This window comes from Mauremys reevesii, linkage group 9 (genome assembly GCF_016161935.1).
Source record: "Mauremys reevesii isolate NIE-2019 linkage group 9, ASM1616193v1, whole genome shotgun sequence".
Classification (NCBI taxonomy): Eukaryota; Metazoa; Chordata; order Testudines; family Geoemydidae; genus Mauremys; species Mauremys reevesii.
This window is the reverse complement of record NC_052631.1, coordinates 62,203,124-62,219,632: the sequence shown is the minus strand read 5'-3', so window position 1 is coordinate 62,219,632 and position 16,509 is coordinate 62,203,124. Positions and strand designations below refer to the sequence as shown.

Below are 16,509 nucleotides of genomic sequence, written 5' to 3'. Positions count from 1 at the left end.
GTGCTGCTGGGAAGGCCCTTCTGGAAGGATTAGTTTCAACCCCAGCCAGGAAGAGGAAGTGTTGAAAATCTCACATGTGATTTCCAGCCAAAGTTTTCAGGCCCAAGGGATTCAGAGCTGGAACCAAAATGACCCTATGGACCTTCTGAACTTATGGACCTGTGTGCCCATCACTGATAATGTCATGGTGTACTTTAATCACCTCCCTCTGATGGAGTTTTGAGCTTCCCTGGCCTGTGGCCCTGTGGTGCACCCAACACCCTTCCTGCTGAGCAGGGCTAGAAGGGAAGCCCTCTGGAGCTCATTAACATCTTCCCTACAGAGCCAGAAGAAGACGCTGTTGCAAAATGAGGCACTTGTGAGTCTTTCCAGTTGGACTTAAGGGTTTAAAGGAGGCCAAGGACATAATTTAACATCATGGGGGCTGGCCACTTGGCCAATGGGAGCTGTCCTGGAGAGGAGGAAAGAATCCAGACTGAGGTTTTTGAGAGAGGCCAGAATTGTCAACCCACTTTGAACTCACTGGTATAAAGGACTATTCAAGGTGCATAACAACGATGAATCCAGAAGCTCTCCATTGGAACTCCCTATTAGATGTGCTTGGGAAAGAGGTCTGTGATACTTAGGTACCTTTCTGGGTTAACCCTCTTCAGAAATTCCTCACCTTGGACTTTATCTTCTTCAGTGATGCCTGCTTGTTATTTAACCTGGTTAAGAAATTGGGCACACTTCATCTCGGGGCATTATTATTAGCATACCATAGTACCTAGTAGCTCCATTGCGCTAGGCGCTGTACAAACACAGAACAAAGGCCCCAAAGAGCTTACATTCAAAGTGCAATCCTATTGAAACCATCCCACAGATTAATTTTGATGTTATCTATGACCTCTCTCCTATTTGAGACCTGGGCAGCTTTTGTGAAGGGTACGAACAATTCCCTACATTCTTGAGGTGTATCTGGATAACAGATTAGGGCACTGTGAAGTGTTTAAATTCATTTCAGAGCCATGGCTCCTGGTGTGCAGATGGTCTGATAATCACCATGCACGGTAATGCTGTTCAGTGTTACAAGCTGTATATTTTATAAGAAATGTTTTATTGATTTTTTTGAAAAATCAGTAAAAAGCTACAATGAGAAACTCTGCAAAATAAATTAACTAAGTCAATGATGCAACATTCTGTCTTTGCATAGAAGGAAGTCATCTCCTCAACAAGTCAAGAAGGCCTTGTTGTTCCCTCAGTATTGTAACAAAGTGGGAACTGTTGTAATATTTTTATGAAGCCTATGTGTGCCTCAGTTTCCCCATATGCCACATTGTTATCCACTGAGGGGGAGGGGGATTAAATTTGCTCTCAGGGCAGACTAAGCTACATAGGTGAGTGTCAACTCCCTGCCTGGAGGGAATGGAGAGCTGGAACTGGTTGAACCCGACCCAAATCAACAAGGAGGACAGAGAGACAATGCAAGCTCCAATGATTCATGGATTTCCCTGTCTCTCAGCAGGGAAGCTGAGCAAAGCCCCTAGGTTAAGAACAAAAGCCTGAGAGGTGTGAGGTGGGGGATATGCGTTGGTTTCTGGAGGAATCTGGGGGCTCTCTCACCTGGGAGCTGACTATGGATGTCAGACTAAGAGAGAAAATGGAGCCTCACTGCAGCTTGGTTGGGCTCTGGGCTAACTAGAACGGACTCTGTTTTAACCTTCATTTCTCTGTGCTAACCTAAGGACTTCTTATGGTGTGTTCTAGTTTACTGATAAACTCAACTGTTTTGACAACATTGCCTGAGTGTCACTGTAAATACTGGGTGAGGTGCACTAATCCTTGAGGAGTGTACAACTCTACTTGCTGAACAGAGCTCATGATGTGAAACAGGACAGCTGGAGCCCCGAAGACTCAGTCTAAGGAAGCAGTGACGGCACTTGGCCTACTGTGAGGGAAAAGTGAGACCCCTTGGGGATCTGGCATATCAAAGGGGTTCCTCCAAGAGATTTTTCCAAAGCTACTGGCGTAGCACCGATCCTCTGGATTTGTGAAATGTATACTACAATAATTCCAGACCTCACTGAATTTAACACCCAGTTCAAAGACCAATCAAACTCCTACTGAAGTCAGCGAGGTCCTTTCCATTGACATTAGTTGGAGTTTGATCAGGCCTTCACACCTATCTAAGTGAGATCAGAATCAGGCTCAACACTTGTTTGGCTGGAAAGAGGAAGGGCAGGTGAAGGCAACAATAGTGGCTGAATTCTATATCCAGCTAGGGTTCATCCTGTGAACAGTTTCTCATGTGAGTTTGAATCTCCTGTTCACCTCCCCTAGCTCAGCATCCACTACTCCATATAGAACCTGCACTGGAGCCATGAAACTTGCTGTACAAATGTGCAACTTTACAGTATAAGGCATATACAATGAGAGCTGCAGACTTGGATCAACAGAAACATTTTGTGAATTCATGCTGAAAAAAACTGAAATGCTTGATTCTGACATTTTCAAAATGAAACATTTTGATTCTTCAATTTGAAACAACTTTGCATTTCAAAATTTACCTCAGTTTTAATTTTAAAAATTTGAAACAAAACATTTCATTCTAAAAATTAAAATGTCCATTTTGACCTGGAACATTTGGTTGGTTCAGCCAGCAAACTGAAAAATCAATACAAGGGTCAGGTGCTGCATTCTCAGGTTTAAGAGTTTTGATACTTCAAAAATGTGCCTGCAGTGTAGACAATATCAGCTCCCAGGGTGATATCATTCCCTCAGAAAGGAGGGTCTTTCCTGAAACTCCACTATTTCTGCAATCTTCATTTTGAGCCAAATAGCTAAACTTTAGGTACCTGCCTTTCTTGGAAGAAGGTGCCAACATCCAGGTGCCATCTCCAATCTACCTTGATATTTACACTGCACTCATGACCCCTGGGTTCAAGCGTCTGAAAAGGTCTATTTGGGGTGGGGGGCAGGGTTCACCAGTTGTTTCATGTATGGTTTCCCCCTGAACAAATCAATATAAGTAACATGAACAGAAAGACTTTACCAAATCAGAGGCCATATGACCAGTCTTCATATTGGGATGAAGAATAAACCCTTGAAGAAAGACCTGGGGCCCGTAAGCCACTCCAGTAAGAACGTTTGTTCACAGGGCTGGCACAACCCATTAGGCGACCTAGGCGGTCACCTAGGACACTAACATTTGGGGGCCGCCGCGGTCGTTGGCGGTATTTTGGGGGCGGGACCTTCCGCCGCCTCTGTCGGGGGTGCCATTTCAGGGGCAGGACCTTCCACCACCTAGGGCACCAAAAAAGCTGGTGGCACTCCTATTTGTTCATAGATAGTATTTGGTGAAATCTGGTGGACTCCAATGATGAAAAATAGCACTGTACATTCCTGGGTTATAAATCACCCCCAGGCAGGGGCAGTTTAGCAGTATCCATAGAAGGGTGGATTCACAGCACCTGAGACAGGGATCTCTCTTCCATCCTCTATTTTTATCTGCATGTCACTTACTGGAAAGCCCTTCCCTGGTGAATGTGTAACTGGGCTGCTCAGAGCTTTCCTCCCTCCTCATCAGCGCTGAATGCATCGTTAGTGAATGATGTCAATGCACTCTCTTCTGGGCTGGCAGCATGTATCCCATTGGAGATGGCATGGGAGAGGTGCTGCTGCTTCTTCTGGCTCGCCATGGCGACACTGCCATTGGTATGGCCCTGCATGTGTTTCCTCTGCACCTGCTCCAGTATCTGTAGCACCTGGAGTTGACAAACAGGATTGGGAGTTGGATATTGAGCAGCCACAGCACTAGCTTCTTTTGCCATCACAAGATGCCATAATGTTTTTAAAGCCACACTGGCTGGCCCTTCTCTCTTGCGAGTTGCACCCAGCCTTCACTTCAGCTCAAAGACTCTTGGATTGGCACAAGTGAAGAACGTACACTTCAAAGTCCCAGCTGCTGACTGGCAATGGATTCCCCACCATCTTTTAAGCCAGTGGAATAAGGAAAACCCTTTGCACTAACATATGAGGCACCTTTCAACCTTGGATCTCAAAGCTCTTTACATAAATGGGCAAGTATCATAACCCCATGTTACAGATGGAGACGCTCGTGCACAGAGAGGGGAAGTGACTTGCCCAGGGTCACACCAGACTCAGGAATAGGACACGAGCACCCTAACTCTCACTCCCTGGCTCTCCAGCACTAGACTATTGGAGATATCTTTGCCTCTCTGTGGATCTAGGTGCCTCTCTGTCCTTCCAGTACCCACTTAGTGGGGAAGGGAAAGAGAGAGAGAAGGGAAAGAGAAATACAGAAAAGAGATGGCTTACCTGGGATTTGGGAACAATGCCAACCCTGAAGAACCCTATGTTTCCACTCTCAATCTTGGTGCAGTCCACAACAGTTGAGGCAATGTTCTCTGGAGAAGGCCCATCGCATAGAACTGCATCCACCTTGATAGTAAGCAACACTCATATTATGGGGCCCTTCTCAGGCAGTTGGTTAAAGGGGGGAGAGTTCCCCTTTCTCAATGGATTTAGCATTATCTACAGGTTCTAGCCATGCTACAGATTCCCATCCCTTCCCTCTCCTTTTTCCACCTTGCATTGGCCAAAGTCACCAGAAATCCCTGGTGATTTCCAGCAGTTACCCAGTGATCTTGGGTGACTTTGATCAATGCAAATTGGAATTAATGCACTAAGTAAAACTCAAGGGCCAGATCCTCAGCTGGTGTAAATCGGCTGCATTCCATTTACTTTAGCGGAGCTATGCTGATTTACATCTGCTGAGCATCTCTAAGGTTGCCTTTGTAGGAGTAGGACGTCAGAATGGTCAGATGTGAGAATGATGAAAGAACAGTGGCCCCCTTACTCTGAGCCTAAGTCATCCTCACATGAACTTGCCATTAACTTCTTGTCTCAAGTTCTGTATTTTCAGTGGGAAATATCCAGTACATTCAGTGGGAAATATCCAGTACATTCATGAGATTACTTAAGGCATTAACTCTGCTTTCAGAGTTTAAAAACTGGAAAATACAAGAATCTGGTAATTTAATTGGCAGTACTCATGGGAAGACGGGAGTCCCCTAAGATTCAGAAAGTTTTAGTACTCCCAATGGTTCTAGTCTCTAGAGCATTGGTCATAGATTTAGAACTTTAGTTCTGAAAACTAACAAAAGACAACAAGGGTTCTAAAATCTTTGACATCCCCACGGGCTTTGGAACATTAGAATGTCAAGGGCTTTATCACTTCTAGGTCCAGAAATGCTCTATGGCACCCATATCCTTATGGATCTGAAGAGAAACCAACCACAGTGGTGGGTCACAGACTGTGCATTAAAAACAAAAATGTTTGTGTTAATATTGATTCCTTATTTTTCCACTCCCCTCCCTGGCCCTTCTAATCATAGAATCATAGAATCTCAGGGTTGGAAGGGACCTCAGGAGGTCATCTAGTCCAACCCCCTGCTCAAGGCAGGACCAAACCCAACTAAATCATCCCAGCCAGGGCTTTGTCAAGCCTGACCTTAAAAACCTCTAAGGAAGGAGATTCCACCACCTCCCTAGGTAACCCATTCCAGTTCTTCACCACCCTACTAGTGAAAAAGTTTTTCCTAATATCCAACCTAAACCTCCCCCTCTGCAACTTGAGACCATTACTCCTTGTTCTGTCATCTTCTACCACTGAGAACAGTCTAGATCCATCCTCTTTGGAACCCCCTTTCAGGTAGTTGAAAGCAGCTATCAAATCCCCCCTCATTCTTCTCTTCCACAGACTAAACAATCCCAGTTCCCTCAGCCTCTCCTCGTAAGTCATATGTTCCAGCCCCCTAATCATTTTTGTTGCCCTCCGCTGGACTCTCTCCAATTTATCCACATCCTTCTTGTAGTGTGGGGCCCAAAACTGGACACAGTACTCCAGATGAGGCCTCACCAGTGCTGAATAGAGGGGAATGATCACATCCCTCGATCTGCTGGAAATGCCCCTACTTATACAACCCAAAATGCCATTAGCCTTCTTGGCAACAAGGGCACACTGTTGACTCATATTCAGCTTTTCGTCCACTGTAACCCCTAGGTCCTTTTCTGCAGAACTGCTGCCCAGCCATTCGGTCCCTAGTCTGTAGCAGTGCATGGGATTCTTCCGTCCTAAGTGCAGGACTCTGCACTTGTCCTTGTTGAACCTCATCATATTTCTTTTGGCCCAATCCTCTAATTTGTCTAGGTCCCTCTGTATCCTATCCCTACCCTCCAGCGTATCAACCACTCCTCCCAGTTTAGTGTCATCTGCAAACTTGCTAAGGGTGCAGTCCACACCATCCTCCAGATCGTTAATGAAGATATTGAATAAAACCTGGGATAAGCCTCAATGAGCTTGTAATTTACAGTCTATCTCAGGATTTTAGTCTTAACCACTGACTTGCCAGCTGGGAGCAAATCAATATCACCTTGCAATCACATCTCCCTCAGATCCCAAGATGAATGTGAAGAAGCACATGGTGATTACCTTGTCTCCCAGTTTGGCATACACCTGATTGTGGTGGGTGGTGTCTGCTTCTCCAGTTGGATTGGCTGATGTGACTGCAATGGGGCCAACCTGGTAAATGAGAGCAAAATGAGAAAGTGGGTTTTGATCAGAGCTTCCAGCACAGAAACAATAATGCTCTTGGACTCGTTTCACTTTATGCTTTGTTTGTTGAAACCCATTTTAACTGAAGGAGGGTGCCAGAGTGTGAGTGTGAGGACAGCAGTACAGTGAGGAAGATATGGAAAACTAGGCTGAATTGAGGAGGTCTCATAGATTCTGCGGCCAGAAGGGACCCTTGTGATCATCTAGTCTGACCTCTTGGGTTATTACACAGGCCAGAGAACTGCCCCAAGATAATTCCTGGAGCACATTTCCTCATGAAGGAATGAAACATTTTAATTTCATGGGACAGTAAATTACACTGGAACCCCAACGGAAATATGGGCAGCAAGCAAATTATCAAAGGAGCAGGCAGGGTGTCATGGTTGCGTCAGCAAAGGCCCACACAGTGGTGGGGAAGGGGTCTGATTTGTGAAGGGTCAGGATCAGGTTCCAAATAAATTGCCTTAGTACAGCAGCACCAGCCATCCCACTGTTCTGGGCGATCAATGTGGCCCCACTTGGAACTGTATCAATGGGGCATAGGTGCAATGGTCAGCATTGCTGTAGGAAGTTTCCCACGTGCAGCGCTCTATGCAGCAGTTACGCCACTGAATTGCACCCGACCACACCTTCATTTGCTGCTGCCACCAAGAGTTCATAAGGAAGACAGCAGGAGAAGCGCTGATCACCAAGCAGGAAAGGGCAAAAGCTTTTCTACCTGGCAACAGGGCCGCCCAGAGGATTCCGGGGGCCCGGGATCTTCGGCGGCGGGGGGCCCCGCTTCGGTGGTAAGTCGGCGGCAGGGGGTCCTTCCATTCCGGACCCGCCGCCAAAGTGCCCCAAAGACCCATGGCGGGGACCCCCCGCCGCCAAATTACCGCCGAAGCGGGACCCGCCGCCGAAGTGCAGCCCCCACCACGGGTCTTCGGAGCACTTTGGCGGCGGGTCCTGGAATGGAAGGACACCCCCCCCCCCCGCCGCTGAATTACCACCGAAGACCCGGCTGCACTCTGGCGGCGGGTTCCGCTTCGGCGGTAGGGGGTCCTTCTGTCCCGGAGAGGAAGGACCCCCGGCCAGCGAAGACCGGGAGTAAAGAAGCTCCGGCGGCCCGGGCCCCGCAAGAGTTTTCCGGGGCCCCCGGAGCGAGTGAAGGACCCCGCTCCAGGGGCCCCGAAAAGCTCTCGTGGGGGCCCCTGCTGGGCCCGGGGCCTGGGGCAAATTGCCCCACTTGCCGCCCCCCGCCCCCCCCCCCTGGGCGGCCCTGCCTGGCAAAGGCTAGAGGAAATGGCCTTAGGAATGTATCAAATGGGAAAACAAAGCATGTTCAGCATATGGCATTGTGACATTAGAGAGAGGAGTTGCCTTGAGATGGTAGCTATGTGGATCACATCCTTGGACTGAGCTGTTTCTGTGACTTGGTATGGTAAATACAGCTGTCCACCTCTGCATTATACTAACACAGGTGCACTTGGGCAGCGATGTTGTCACCCTACCTACCACTGCTGGGGGTAATTTATGGAGCAATGGCATTGGTTTCATAATTTTGGTTGAATAAACATCATTTGCTCCACGGTCCACACCTACAATCCAAAAAAGGAACATATTGTATTCAAAATACAAGGTTAGATATGAAACGGAGGTAGAACTTTTCTAGTAAATATACAGTGAATCGGACAAGAGGGGTGATTATTATGCATTTTCTAGATTTCTAACATTTGGATTGTTGGGTTTTTTGAAACATTCTTGTAAGCAAATGTTCAATCAAATAACTGCTATGTGTGCCTGCAACCTTAACCTTAATGAAGATTTTGGGCTGGTAATAATAATACTCATCACTTTTCTTCCCCAGAACTTTACAAAAGTGAGTATCACCAAGAGCTGGGCTGGAAAGGATTGTACGATCCCATGAAAAATGTTGAGATTTTGACCATTTTCCTCCATCCTGAATCGGAATGAAATGTCAAAATCTCCAAAACTTTCGGGAACCAAAAATCCAAAAAAACTGTTGGCTTGGGTCAGTCAAAACACTTTTTGTTTCAATTTTGATCTTTTATGATTATTTACTTAGCTTCAATCTCAAAACAAAAAGTCATTCAGAACAGGAAAACTGGCATTTCTTGTTTTGGAAATATTGAAACAGGAGGTTTTGACACTTTCAAAACTTTTTTTTCAAAATCCTTTCCACTAAATGTTTTGGCTTTGACAAATCGGCAATTTTCTAACAAAAAATTCCTGACCAGCTTTACATCATCTCATTTTACATTTGGAGGAACAGTGAGGTGAAGTGACTTGCCCAAGATTAGACAGTGGCAGAGCTGGGAGAAGTACCTAGGTCTCCTGACACCAGTTCCTAGCCAATGCACCATGTGCTGAATGCTAGTTGTTGACACCAAACCTGTTCACGGTGGCCCATGTGATCATTAGACCCATCACCTTTCTTGCTGCTTGACCTTAGCAAGCCGAGAGAGATGCGTGTTGGTCACTCACCAGATCAATGAGATGTGTGGTGACGGAGCAGTCAGGGATACGGATGGCGATGCTCTGAGAGGTACCGACATATTTGGCAGAGTCTTTCATCCCCAGAAAGTCCACCCATTCCCCTGTAAGGGAAAGAGCCACACAACACTTACTGATGGGGGTCGAGTCTACAAACAGTGGTGGTACCCTGTAACTATACGAGCAATGGTCCAGCATCGGTGCACAGTTTCGCTGTGTTTTGGATCAGCAGTACTCTCTGCCTTGTGGAAAGCTTGACAGCAACAATATTTTCTCACCTCTGGGAACCACCAGGCTAATGGGAGATGGCCAAGCAGCCGACATGAAATCCCACAGTATGGGGTTGAACAAATGCTTTGTAGGTTCCAGCTGCTTCAGACTAGAAATCCAGAGTGACATGGGGCGATCCTGAGCCTGGCGCTTAGTCCTGGTAAGAAGACAAAAGAAAGGAACACTCCTGAGCACACAACGGGAGGTTGAGAATTATTTCCTCCAATTGCAATGGAAGCAGTTTGTGGGAGGTTTAGCCTCAGACATGCCCTTGCACACTTCAGCCAAGCACAAGAGCCTTTGTAGTAAAAGCCGCATGGTCCAGCGGATAAAGCCCTCAGCTGGGCGGGGGGGAAGGAGAGCTGGGATATAGTCCAAGTTATGATACGGACTCATTGTGTGGCTGTGAGCAAGTCACTTAGGCCCAAATTCTCAAAAGTGTCCACTAATTTTGGGGGCCCAACGTGAAAAAGAAATCAGACCCAGAGGAGGAGTTTTTCCCATGAATATGATTTTTATCTTGACAGTGCGTTCCCACTGCCTGCCCCCACTTTTTGTTCTTTGTACAGTCTTGTGATCTTCCAGCCAATTGGTTCCATTAGCTGGCAGAGGTGATGTTCCTGCTGTATGTTCTAGGGGACAATTACCCAGCTAGTTGTTCCCTCTTCTAACCCTGATCTTCACCCACAGGCTTACTGCTCTTATGAGGGCTGAATCGTGGCCCTTGCACCTTCAGACCTGTTGCAGCAGACACTGCCCAACAGCAGCTGTCAGTTGCCACTTACAGCCTGTGGCTAGAGTCTCCATTAGACTATTAGAAGAAGCCCTCACCTAAGCCTGTAGTGAAAACACTTACTTGTAAGCTTTCTCCACGGCATCAGGTCGATTGCAGGCTGCCACCAGAACATACACTGTGTCTGTGGGGATGCCACAAGCTCCTCCATTCTTCATGATCTCTAACAACAGGAAACAACCCAGAGAACTGCTGGGTGATAAACTCACAAAAGAGATATAGATGGGAGAGATCTACTATGGGCCCTCAGCTTCATCCCCTGGCTGCTAAAGGGTTGCCCACTACAGTATATTTTCTAGTGTTCATTAAAGGAGAGTTATAGGTTACATGCAGACAGGCAAGGAGGAGTCCCACTATCCAGAGAGTAACTCTCCCTGTCTACCCCTTGAAATATCCCAGAAAGGATTCCCAGAGGCTGTGTCGTGCTGCAGTGCCAGCCTGTGGGATTTGTATGAAGCAGATGGGATGGCCTGCCAGGGGCAGAAACCAGGAGACATTGAACCACATAAGTGGGTGCAAAGCCATTGACTTCAATGGAATTTCTCCCACTTACACTAGCAGAGCATTTGACCCCTACTTCCCACTCTCCTGCTCTAACCATTTGACCATACTGCCTTGGTCAAAATGCCATAGTATAATCAAAGTTTCTAGATTCAGACAGGGGAAAAAAATGTAGTTCTTCTTCTATCATGACTTCCTTCGATATGAAACCCCTCAGTTAACTCCGACCCCTGTTCTCTCCACTATATATTTTCCTTACCTGCAATTTGCTTGACTGAGGAAGCTTTCCTGGCAGGCAAGTGAAGGCATTTGGTGCTTCCTCCCCCAACACCAGTGAGCTGCACAATAGGCCTACCCACAGGGAAGTGAGAGCCTTCAAAGGTACTGTTGAAAAGGGCAGAAAGGAAGCAATAGAAGCTGGCCAGCCCAAAGATGATGGTGACAGCAATATCATAACCAGCTGGCATGGCATTGACTGCATCCAGCAAGAAGCTGATGAGTATGAGTAAGAAGGTGAGGGAGTAAATGAACCAGGAAATGCTTAGGAAAACAGTGCAGAAAACAATGAAGCAGTTGAAAAGCATGAGGGCAATGATGCCTACAGCTACTTGGAAGCCCCTGCTAGTGCCATAGAGACCACCATATCTGGTTAAGCCCCAGATGATCCACATGACCCCGTAGAGAATGAAGGCACTGCTCTCCAAGGTCTTACCACGGGCAAAGGCCACTGAACCACATAAAAGCTTAAGGATCCCTCCGGCTACCACCACCCAGGGTATAACAACAGTAGCAAGTGGTGCCCTTGGGTCCACCGTCATCGTGATAGCAAAGGAAGCAAGGACGCTGCACGCAAAGCCAAGCACCTCAGCATCGGCATACTTGGAATAGCCAAGGTAGGGAGCGTGAAGGTCTTTCCCTTCATGAAATTTGAGATGACTGTTGTGGGAGAGAAAGGCCTTGACCATTCCCTCCCCTGTAGGGATTTTGGCACTCGCCTTCATGTTGTACTGGTAAATGAGAGCCATAAGGGCCGAGGCCACAAAGATGGCCACATCCACGCCTTGGGGACCACCTTCAAAAAAACCATGAGGGCGACAGGCTAGGGCAATGCAGTAGGCCACGTAAAAGAGCAAATACAGGCCATCCACCAGACTTTTAATGGTGATGAAAAGGGCCAAGACAGCAAAGAGGATAGCAAAAACCACCAAGAAAGGGATGGGGAAAACCGGCTCATCCTGCTGCCAGATCCGGTACAGGAGGGAATAGCCTCCAGCAAATTTCAGCACAGAGGTGAAACCAAAGAATGTGGCAGCCAACGTATCCAGCGCACGGTAAGAGAAAATGCAGACCCCAATCTGGTAAATCCCAGCTGCCCAAAGCCAAGGTACTTGGCCCACAAATAGCTTGCTGGTCACTCCCAGGAGCCTGCAGCCAAAGACGCTGGCAGACAACATGTTCAAGATCAGACCAATGACTGCCAAGTCATTCGTGTTGGCACCATTGGCCTGGACCTGCTCATTGATCTTACTCATGCCCAGATCTGTGCCAGGAAGGGTGATTTTCTTCTTGCTGAGGAAATAAAGACCCCTCCCCATAGCAAAATAGCCCCCAAGGAAGCAGACAATCATATAATTGCAAGCCACTGCCGAGGAACCGAAAGCCGTGTTATAAAGCATGGCAATTTCATGGGCACAGGCAAGCGAAATGCAAGAAGCAACCATGGCAAGGATGAGCTGTCTTTGAAGGAAGCCCACCACCCCAATGATGAGGAGCCCCAGAGTAAATGTCGCCAGGCCGGGCACCACGGCATTGCGGAAATCACCAGTGCCATTCAGGACCCCTTGTCCTGCCAGGATGTGGATGACTCCATAGCTGCACCACAGCACTGAGATGGTCAGACACAGCGACACAAACAAGGAGGCACTTCTCAGGCTCTTCTGAACTCCTACAAGGGAAATAAACAAAGGAAGCAGGAATGCCAGGTCACTATGTCTCGGAAGCCACCAGCTCGTAAAGACACCACCAAGACAATAGGGTGTATTTGTCAGTGTGCCAGAATGACACATCCCAGCACCACATTTTGATATAAATTGCATCAATTCTTAATGATAATGAACTTACACAAGTTTCCACAACTAACTCTCTGCCATTTTCCACACCTCCAACCCTTGTCCATGGATGGCCCTGCCCAGTCTGGGTCCCCCAAGCCATTATTGTCTGCTCCATTTCTGTCTAGTTTACATTTCCAGCCCTTTGGGGCAGAGCCTGTGTGTATTACAGCACAGAGCACCTTGTTGGCACTTAATAACCAGTCATTCACAAAGAAGCATAGGAACTGCCTGACAAGGTCAATCTAATACAGTTCCCTGTCTCCAAAAGTGGACAGAGAACTTGATTAGAGAGACTGTGAGTTTGAATGGAATTCAGCTATTACCCCAGTTCCCCCGGAGACTGCAGTGCTGACTAACCTCTCCTTTAGTGCTCCCATGTAGACAGCAACCCAGTCATGGCTGCTCCTGCACAACTGTGTTAGGGGCTAAGAGGCTCCCCATGCTTATATCCGTGCAGGGTGGCCATAATTTAACCCTTTGTGTTTATGCCCCAAAACTACTCGAGTAATAATTAGGCAATTCACCCTGGCCCTGCCCCTGCCTGGCCTCTTCCCTGAGGCCACGCCCCTTCTCCTCTCCTTCTCTGAGGCCTGCCCCCACTCACTCCAGCCACCCTCCCTCCGTCGCTCGCTCTCCCCTACCCTCACTCACTTTCACTGAGCTGGGGCAGAGGGTTGGGCTGCAGGCAGGGGTGAGCGCTCCCCCTGGGAATGTGGGCTCCAGAGTGGGGCCAGAAAGGAGGGGTTCAGGGTGTGGGAGGGGGCTCCAGGCTGGGGCATGGAGTTGGGGTGCGGGAGGGGCTGCAGGCTCTGGGGTGGGGCTGGGGATGAGGAGTTTGGGGAGCAGGAAGGGGCTCCAGGATGGGGCCAAGAGGTTTGGAATCCGGGAGCAGGCTCATGCCTGGAGCAGGAGGTTGAGGTGTGGGAGGGAGTGCAGGCTCCATCTGGGGGTGTGGGCTCTGAGGTGGGGCTGGGATGAGGGGTTTGGGGGTGCACGAGGGGGCTCAGGGCTGGAGCAGGAGGTTGGAGCGGGGGGGTTGCGGGCTCCAGGAGGAGGCTCAGGGCTGGGGTAAGGGGTTGAGGTGTTGGAGGGGATGCAGAGTGCAGACTCTGGTAGGGGGATCAGGGCTGGGGTAGAGGGTTGGGGTGCAGGGTCTAGGAGGGAGTTTGGGTGTGGGAGAGGTTTCCAACCTGGGGCAGGGGGTTGGGATGAGGGTCGGAGTGCGGGGTCTGGGAGGGAGTTAGGGTGTGGGAGGGGGTTCCGACCTGGGGTAGGGAGTTTGGGGTGTGGGTTCCAGCCAGGTGGCACTTACCTCAGGTGGCCCCGGTAAGTGGCACAACGGGGCTAAGGCAGGCTCCCTGCCTGCCCGGCTCTGCGCTGCTTCCAGAAGCGGCCGGCATGTCCGACCCCTAGGCAGAGACACAGCTAGGCAGCTCTGCGCAGGGCGCACTGCCCACGCCTGCAACCGCTGCCTCCACAGCTCCCATTGGCTGGGAACTGCAGCCAATGGGAGCTGCAGAGCTGGCACTGGGGGTGGGGGGCAGCATGTGGAGTTTCCCTGATTGCCACTGCACCTAGGGGCCGGACATGCCGGCCACTTCCAGAAGCTGCGCAGAGCCAGGGCAGGCAGGGAGCCTGCCTTAGCCCCACTGTGCCACCGAGTGGACTTTTAACAGCCCTTTTTGACTGGGCATTCCGGTCAAAAACCAGACACCTGGCAACCTTAGAGTGTTCACTGGCCTCTGTCATGATTGATCACCGCCTAATGTGAAGACAGCACCTGCCCACTGGGCTGAACCAAGGCTACCAACCCATTTCACAAGGGCCTTCAAAAAGCTACTCCATGCTAAGGGCCTGATCCCAAGCCCAGTGAGGCCAATCAATAGATTCCCATTGACTTCAGCGGGCTCTAGATCAGGCTTTAGGGCAGCTTTGTGCCAGCACTGGCAGAGAGTAGATCTGAGCCCAGTACTGAGAGTTTAAAAGCTTTGTTACCCATGACCACTCCCCTCTGGTTAGCATTTTGTTTACTATCTAGAAAAATGCCAGGACCAATACAAGGCAATCCCATTAATGCCTCCCTAAAAATAAATATATTGAAACCTAAGCATCAGTCTCTTCATTCCCCCTGGTGGGGAGACATGAGTAATTCCCTAGTCAGTCAAAATAGTTTGAAACTTTTTATAACCTGTGATGATAATCTGTGATTTCCCCCTAAACTGATTACAACCTTGGCAAACTACTTATTAACACACTGTTTAATTCACTGACTGTCCTTAAACTATCACTCTTACAGAGCTTGGAAATTGTATTTATAATGAGCGAACCTCCAGTGCAGTGAACCTAACTCAGTAAATGATTCATTTAGAACTGATGTTTCTTTCTCAAGTCCCTCTGCACATTGACAAAACTGGTGCCCTGGCATATCATTCCAGGTGAGAGAATCTCACAAGGTTACCAGTCTCACAAGGTTACCTGCTGGCAAATAGAGGTCAGTATAAAAATACGTATAAAGGGCTGTTAGATGCCAGTGCTCCTGGTCTTACCTGCATATGCCAAGAGAGCCGATATAACAAACAGAAGGACGCCCAGAGCCGTGCTGGGGATCAGAGGGGCTGGGCTGGTGAAGCTGTAGGAGTGCACAGCTAGCAAGAGGGATCCTGCATTGAACACAGGGGAAAAGAAACATCTTAAAAGCTTTCCAGGAAAATGGGAGATGGGGAGACAAAGAAGGAACAGAAAAATGCAAAGGAAGAAGGAATCAAGAAAGAGGAATGGAAACAGAAAGCAATCAGGGAAAAGAGGGATCCAGGGAAGAGAGACAGAAGGAGAAAAGAAAGAGGAAAGTGAATCTCAATAAAGAATTATGTTAGAAACTACACTGTATCAGAAAGTTTAGGTTTGACTCCCAACCAAATGGAAAAGTTCAGCTCAGTGTTTGAAAGGCAAGACAAACATGTTATTGACTGTTTTATGCAGATTGGTTTATAGATCTAAGGGTTTTATCCAAGCAAGGAAGATTCAGAAAACCCATTGCTGGGAAGAACTCTTTCTTTCATAACAGAATCTAGTTAGTCCCTATTTAAAATGTGTAACCTCATTGTACAAGAAAGTCAATTCCACCACCAGCCTCTCTTGCCAGGTAAACTTGGTTCCTACCTGAAGCAATGCCCAGGAGCCCTATGGAGTAATGAAGTGACTGGACCCGTCCCTCTGCCATGACCAAGTTTGCTGAAGACTCAAAGGCAGTCTGAAATGCTGTCTCTATCCCTTTTCCTAGCTCTTTATAGTCAAACCTACCCCACTGGCTGACAGCACTCCACCCCTTTCCCTAACAGCAACAGCTTCAGTTATATTTCCCTTGTGATTAGCAGAGAAGGAAATGCAAGTGGACTGTTAAACGTAATAAACTTCAGACTGTGACTCAGCCTGTGTTGCTCCTATCTTTGCCCAAAGGCCTTTTAATTTTACTCTTAACTCTTGCTAAAAGGACACCTTATAAATGATTGGCAGAGGTTATTTTCATGCTCCCCTGTTGCCAATGGGACAGTTTGGGTACTGAATAAAATAATTCTAAAAAAATCCATCTGCTGGTGCTAACAAGCACACCCTCACTCTCTGAGCGGCCCTGCGTTCCGTCATGTCTCTTGATTTTGGACTTAGTATTCCCCTTAATTCCTAACACATTTAGAAAATGCCAACACTGGCTGGTGTGTGCACTG

General features: G+C 48.2%; 1 protein-coding gene across 1 annotated transcript; it reads right to left on the bottom strand.

Annotated features, from left to right (window-relative positions):
- Positions 1-664: 664 nt before the first annotated feature.
- On the bottom strand, positions 665-16,030 carry LOC120371801. Its single transcript, XM_039488057.1, has 10 exons — positions 15,947-16,030; positions 15,334-15,447; positions 10,936-12,621; positions 10,239-10,338; positions 9,391-9,539; positions 9,104-9,216; positions 6,494-6,583; positions 4,318-4,440; positions 3,502-3,743; positions 665-707 (listed from the first exon to the last, which is right to left on the bottom strand). The coding sequence occupies exons 1-9, from the start codon at positions 16,005-16,007 to the stop codon at positions 3,540-3,542; spliced, it is 2,640 nt and encodes an 879-aa protein (XP_039343991.1). The 5' UTR covers positions 16,008-16,030; the 3' UTR covers positions 665-707; positions 3,502-3,539.
- Between the last annotated feature and the right edge of the window lie 479 nt (positions 16,031-16,509).

Bases quoted from the DNA above. Each gene is read 5' to 3' on its own strand.
- LOC120371801 (XM_039488057.1), bottom strand. From the start codon at position 16,007: ATGGCAGAGGGACGGGTCCAGTCACTTCATTACTCCATAGGGCTCCTG. The intron at 10,339-10,935 runs GTAAGGAAAATA...TCCTGTTGTTAG, and splicing joins CTCAGTCAAGCAAATTGCAG to AGATCATGAAGAATGGAGGA. The intron at 9,540-10,238 runs GTAAGTGTTTTC...TCTTCTTACCAG, and splicing joins GCCGTGGAGAAAGCTTACAA to GACTAAGCGCCAGGCTCAGG.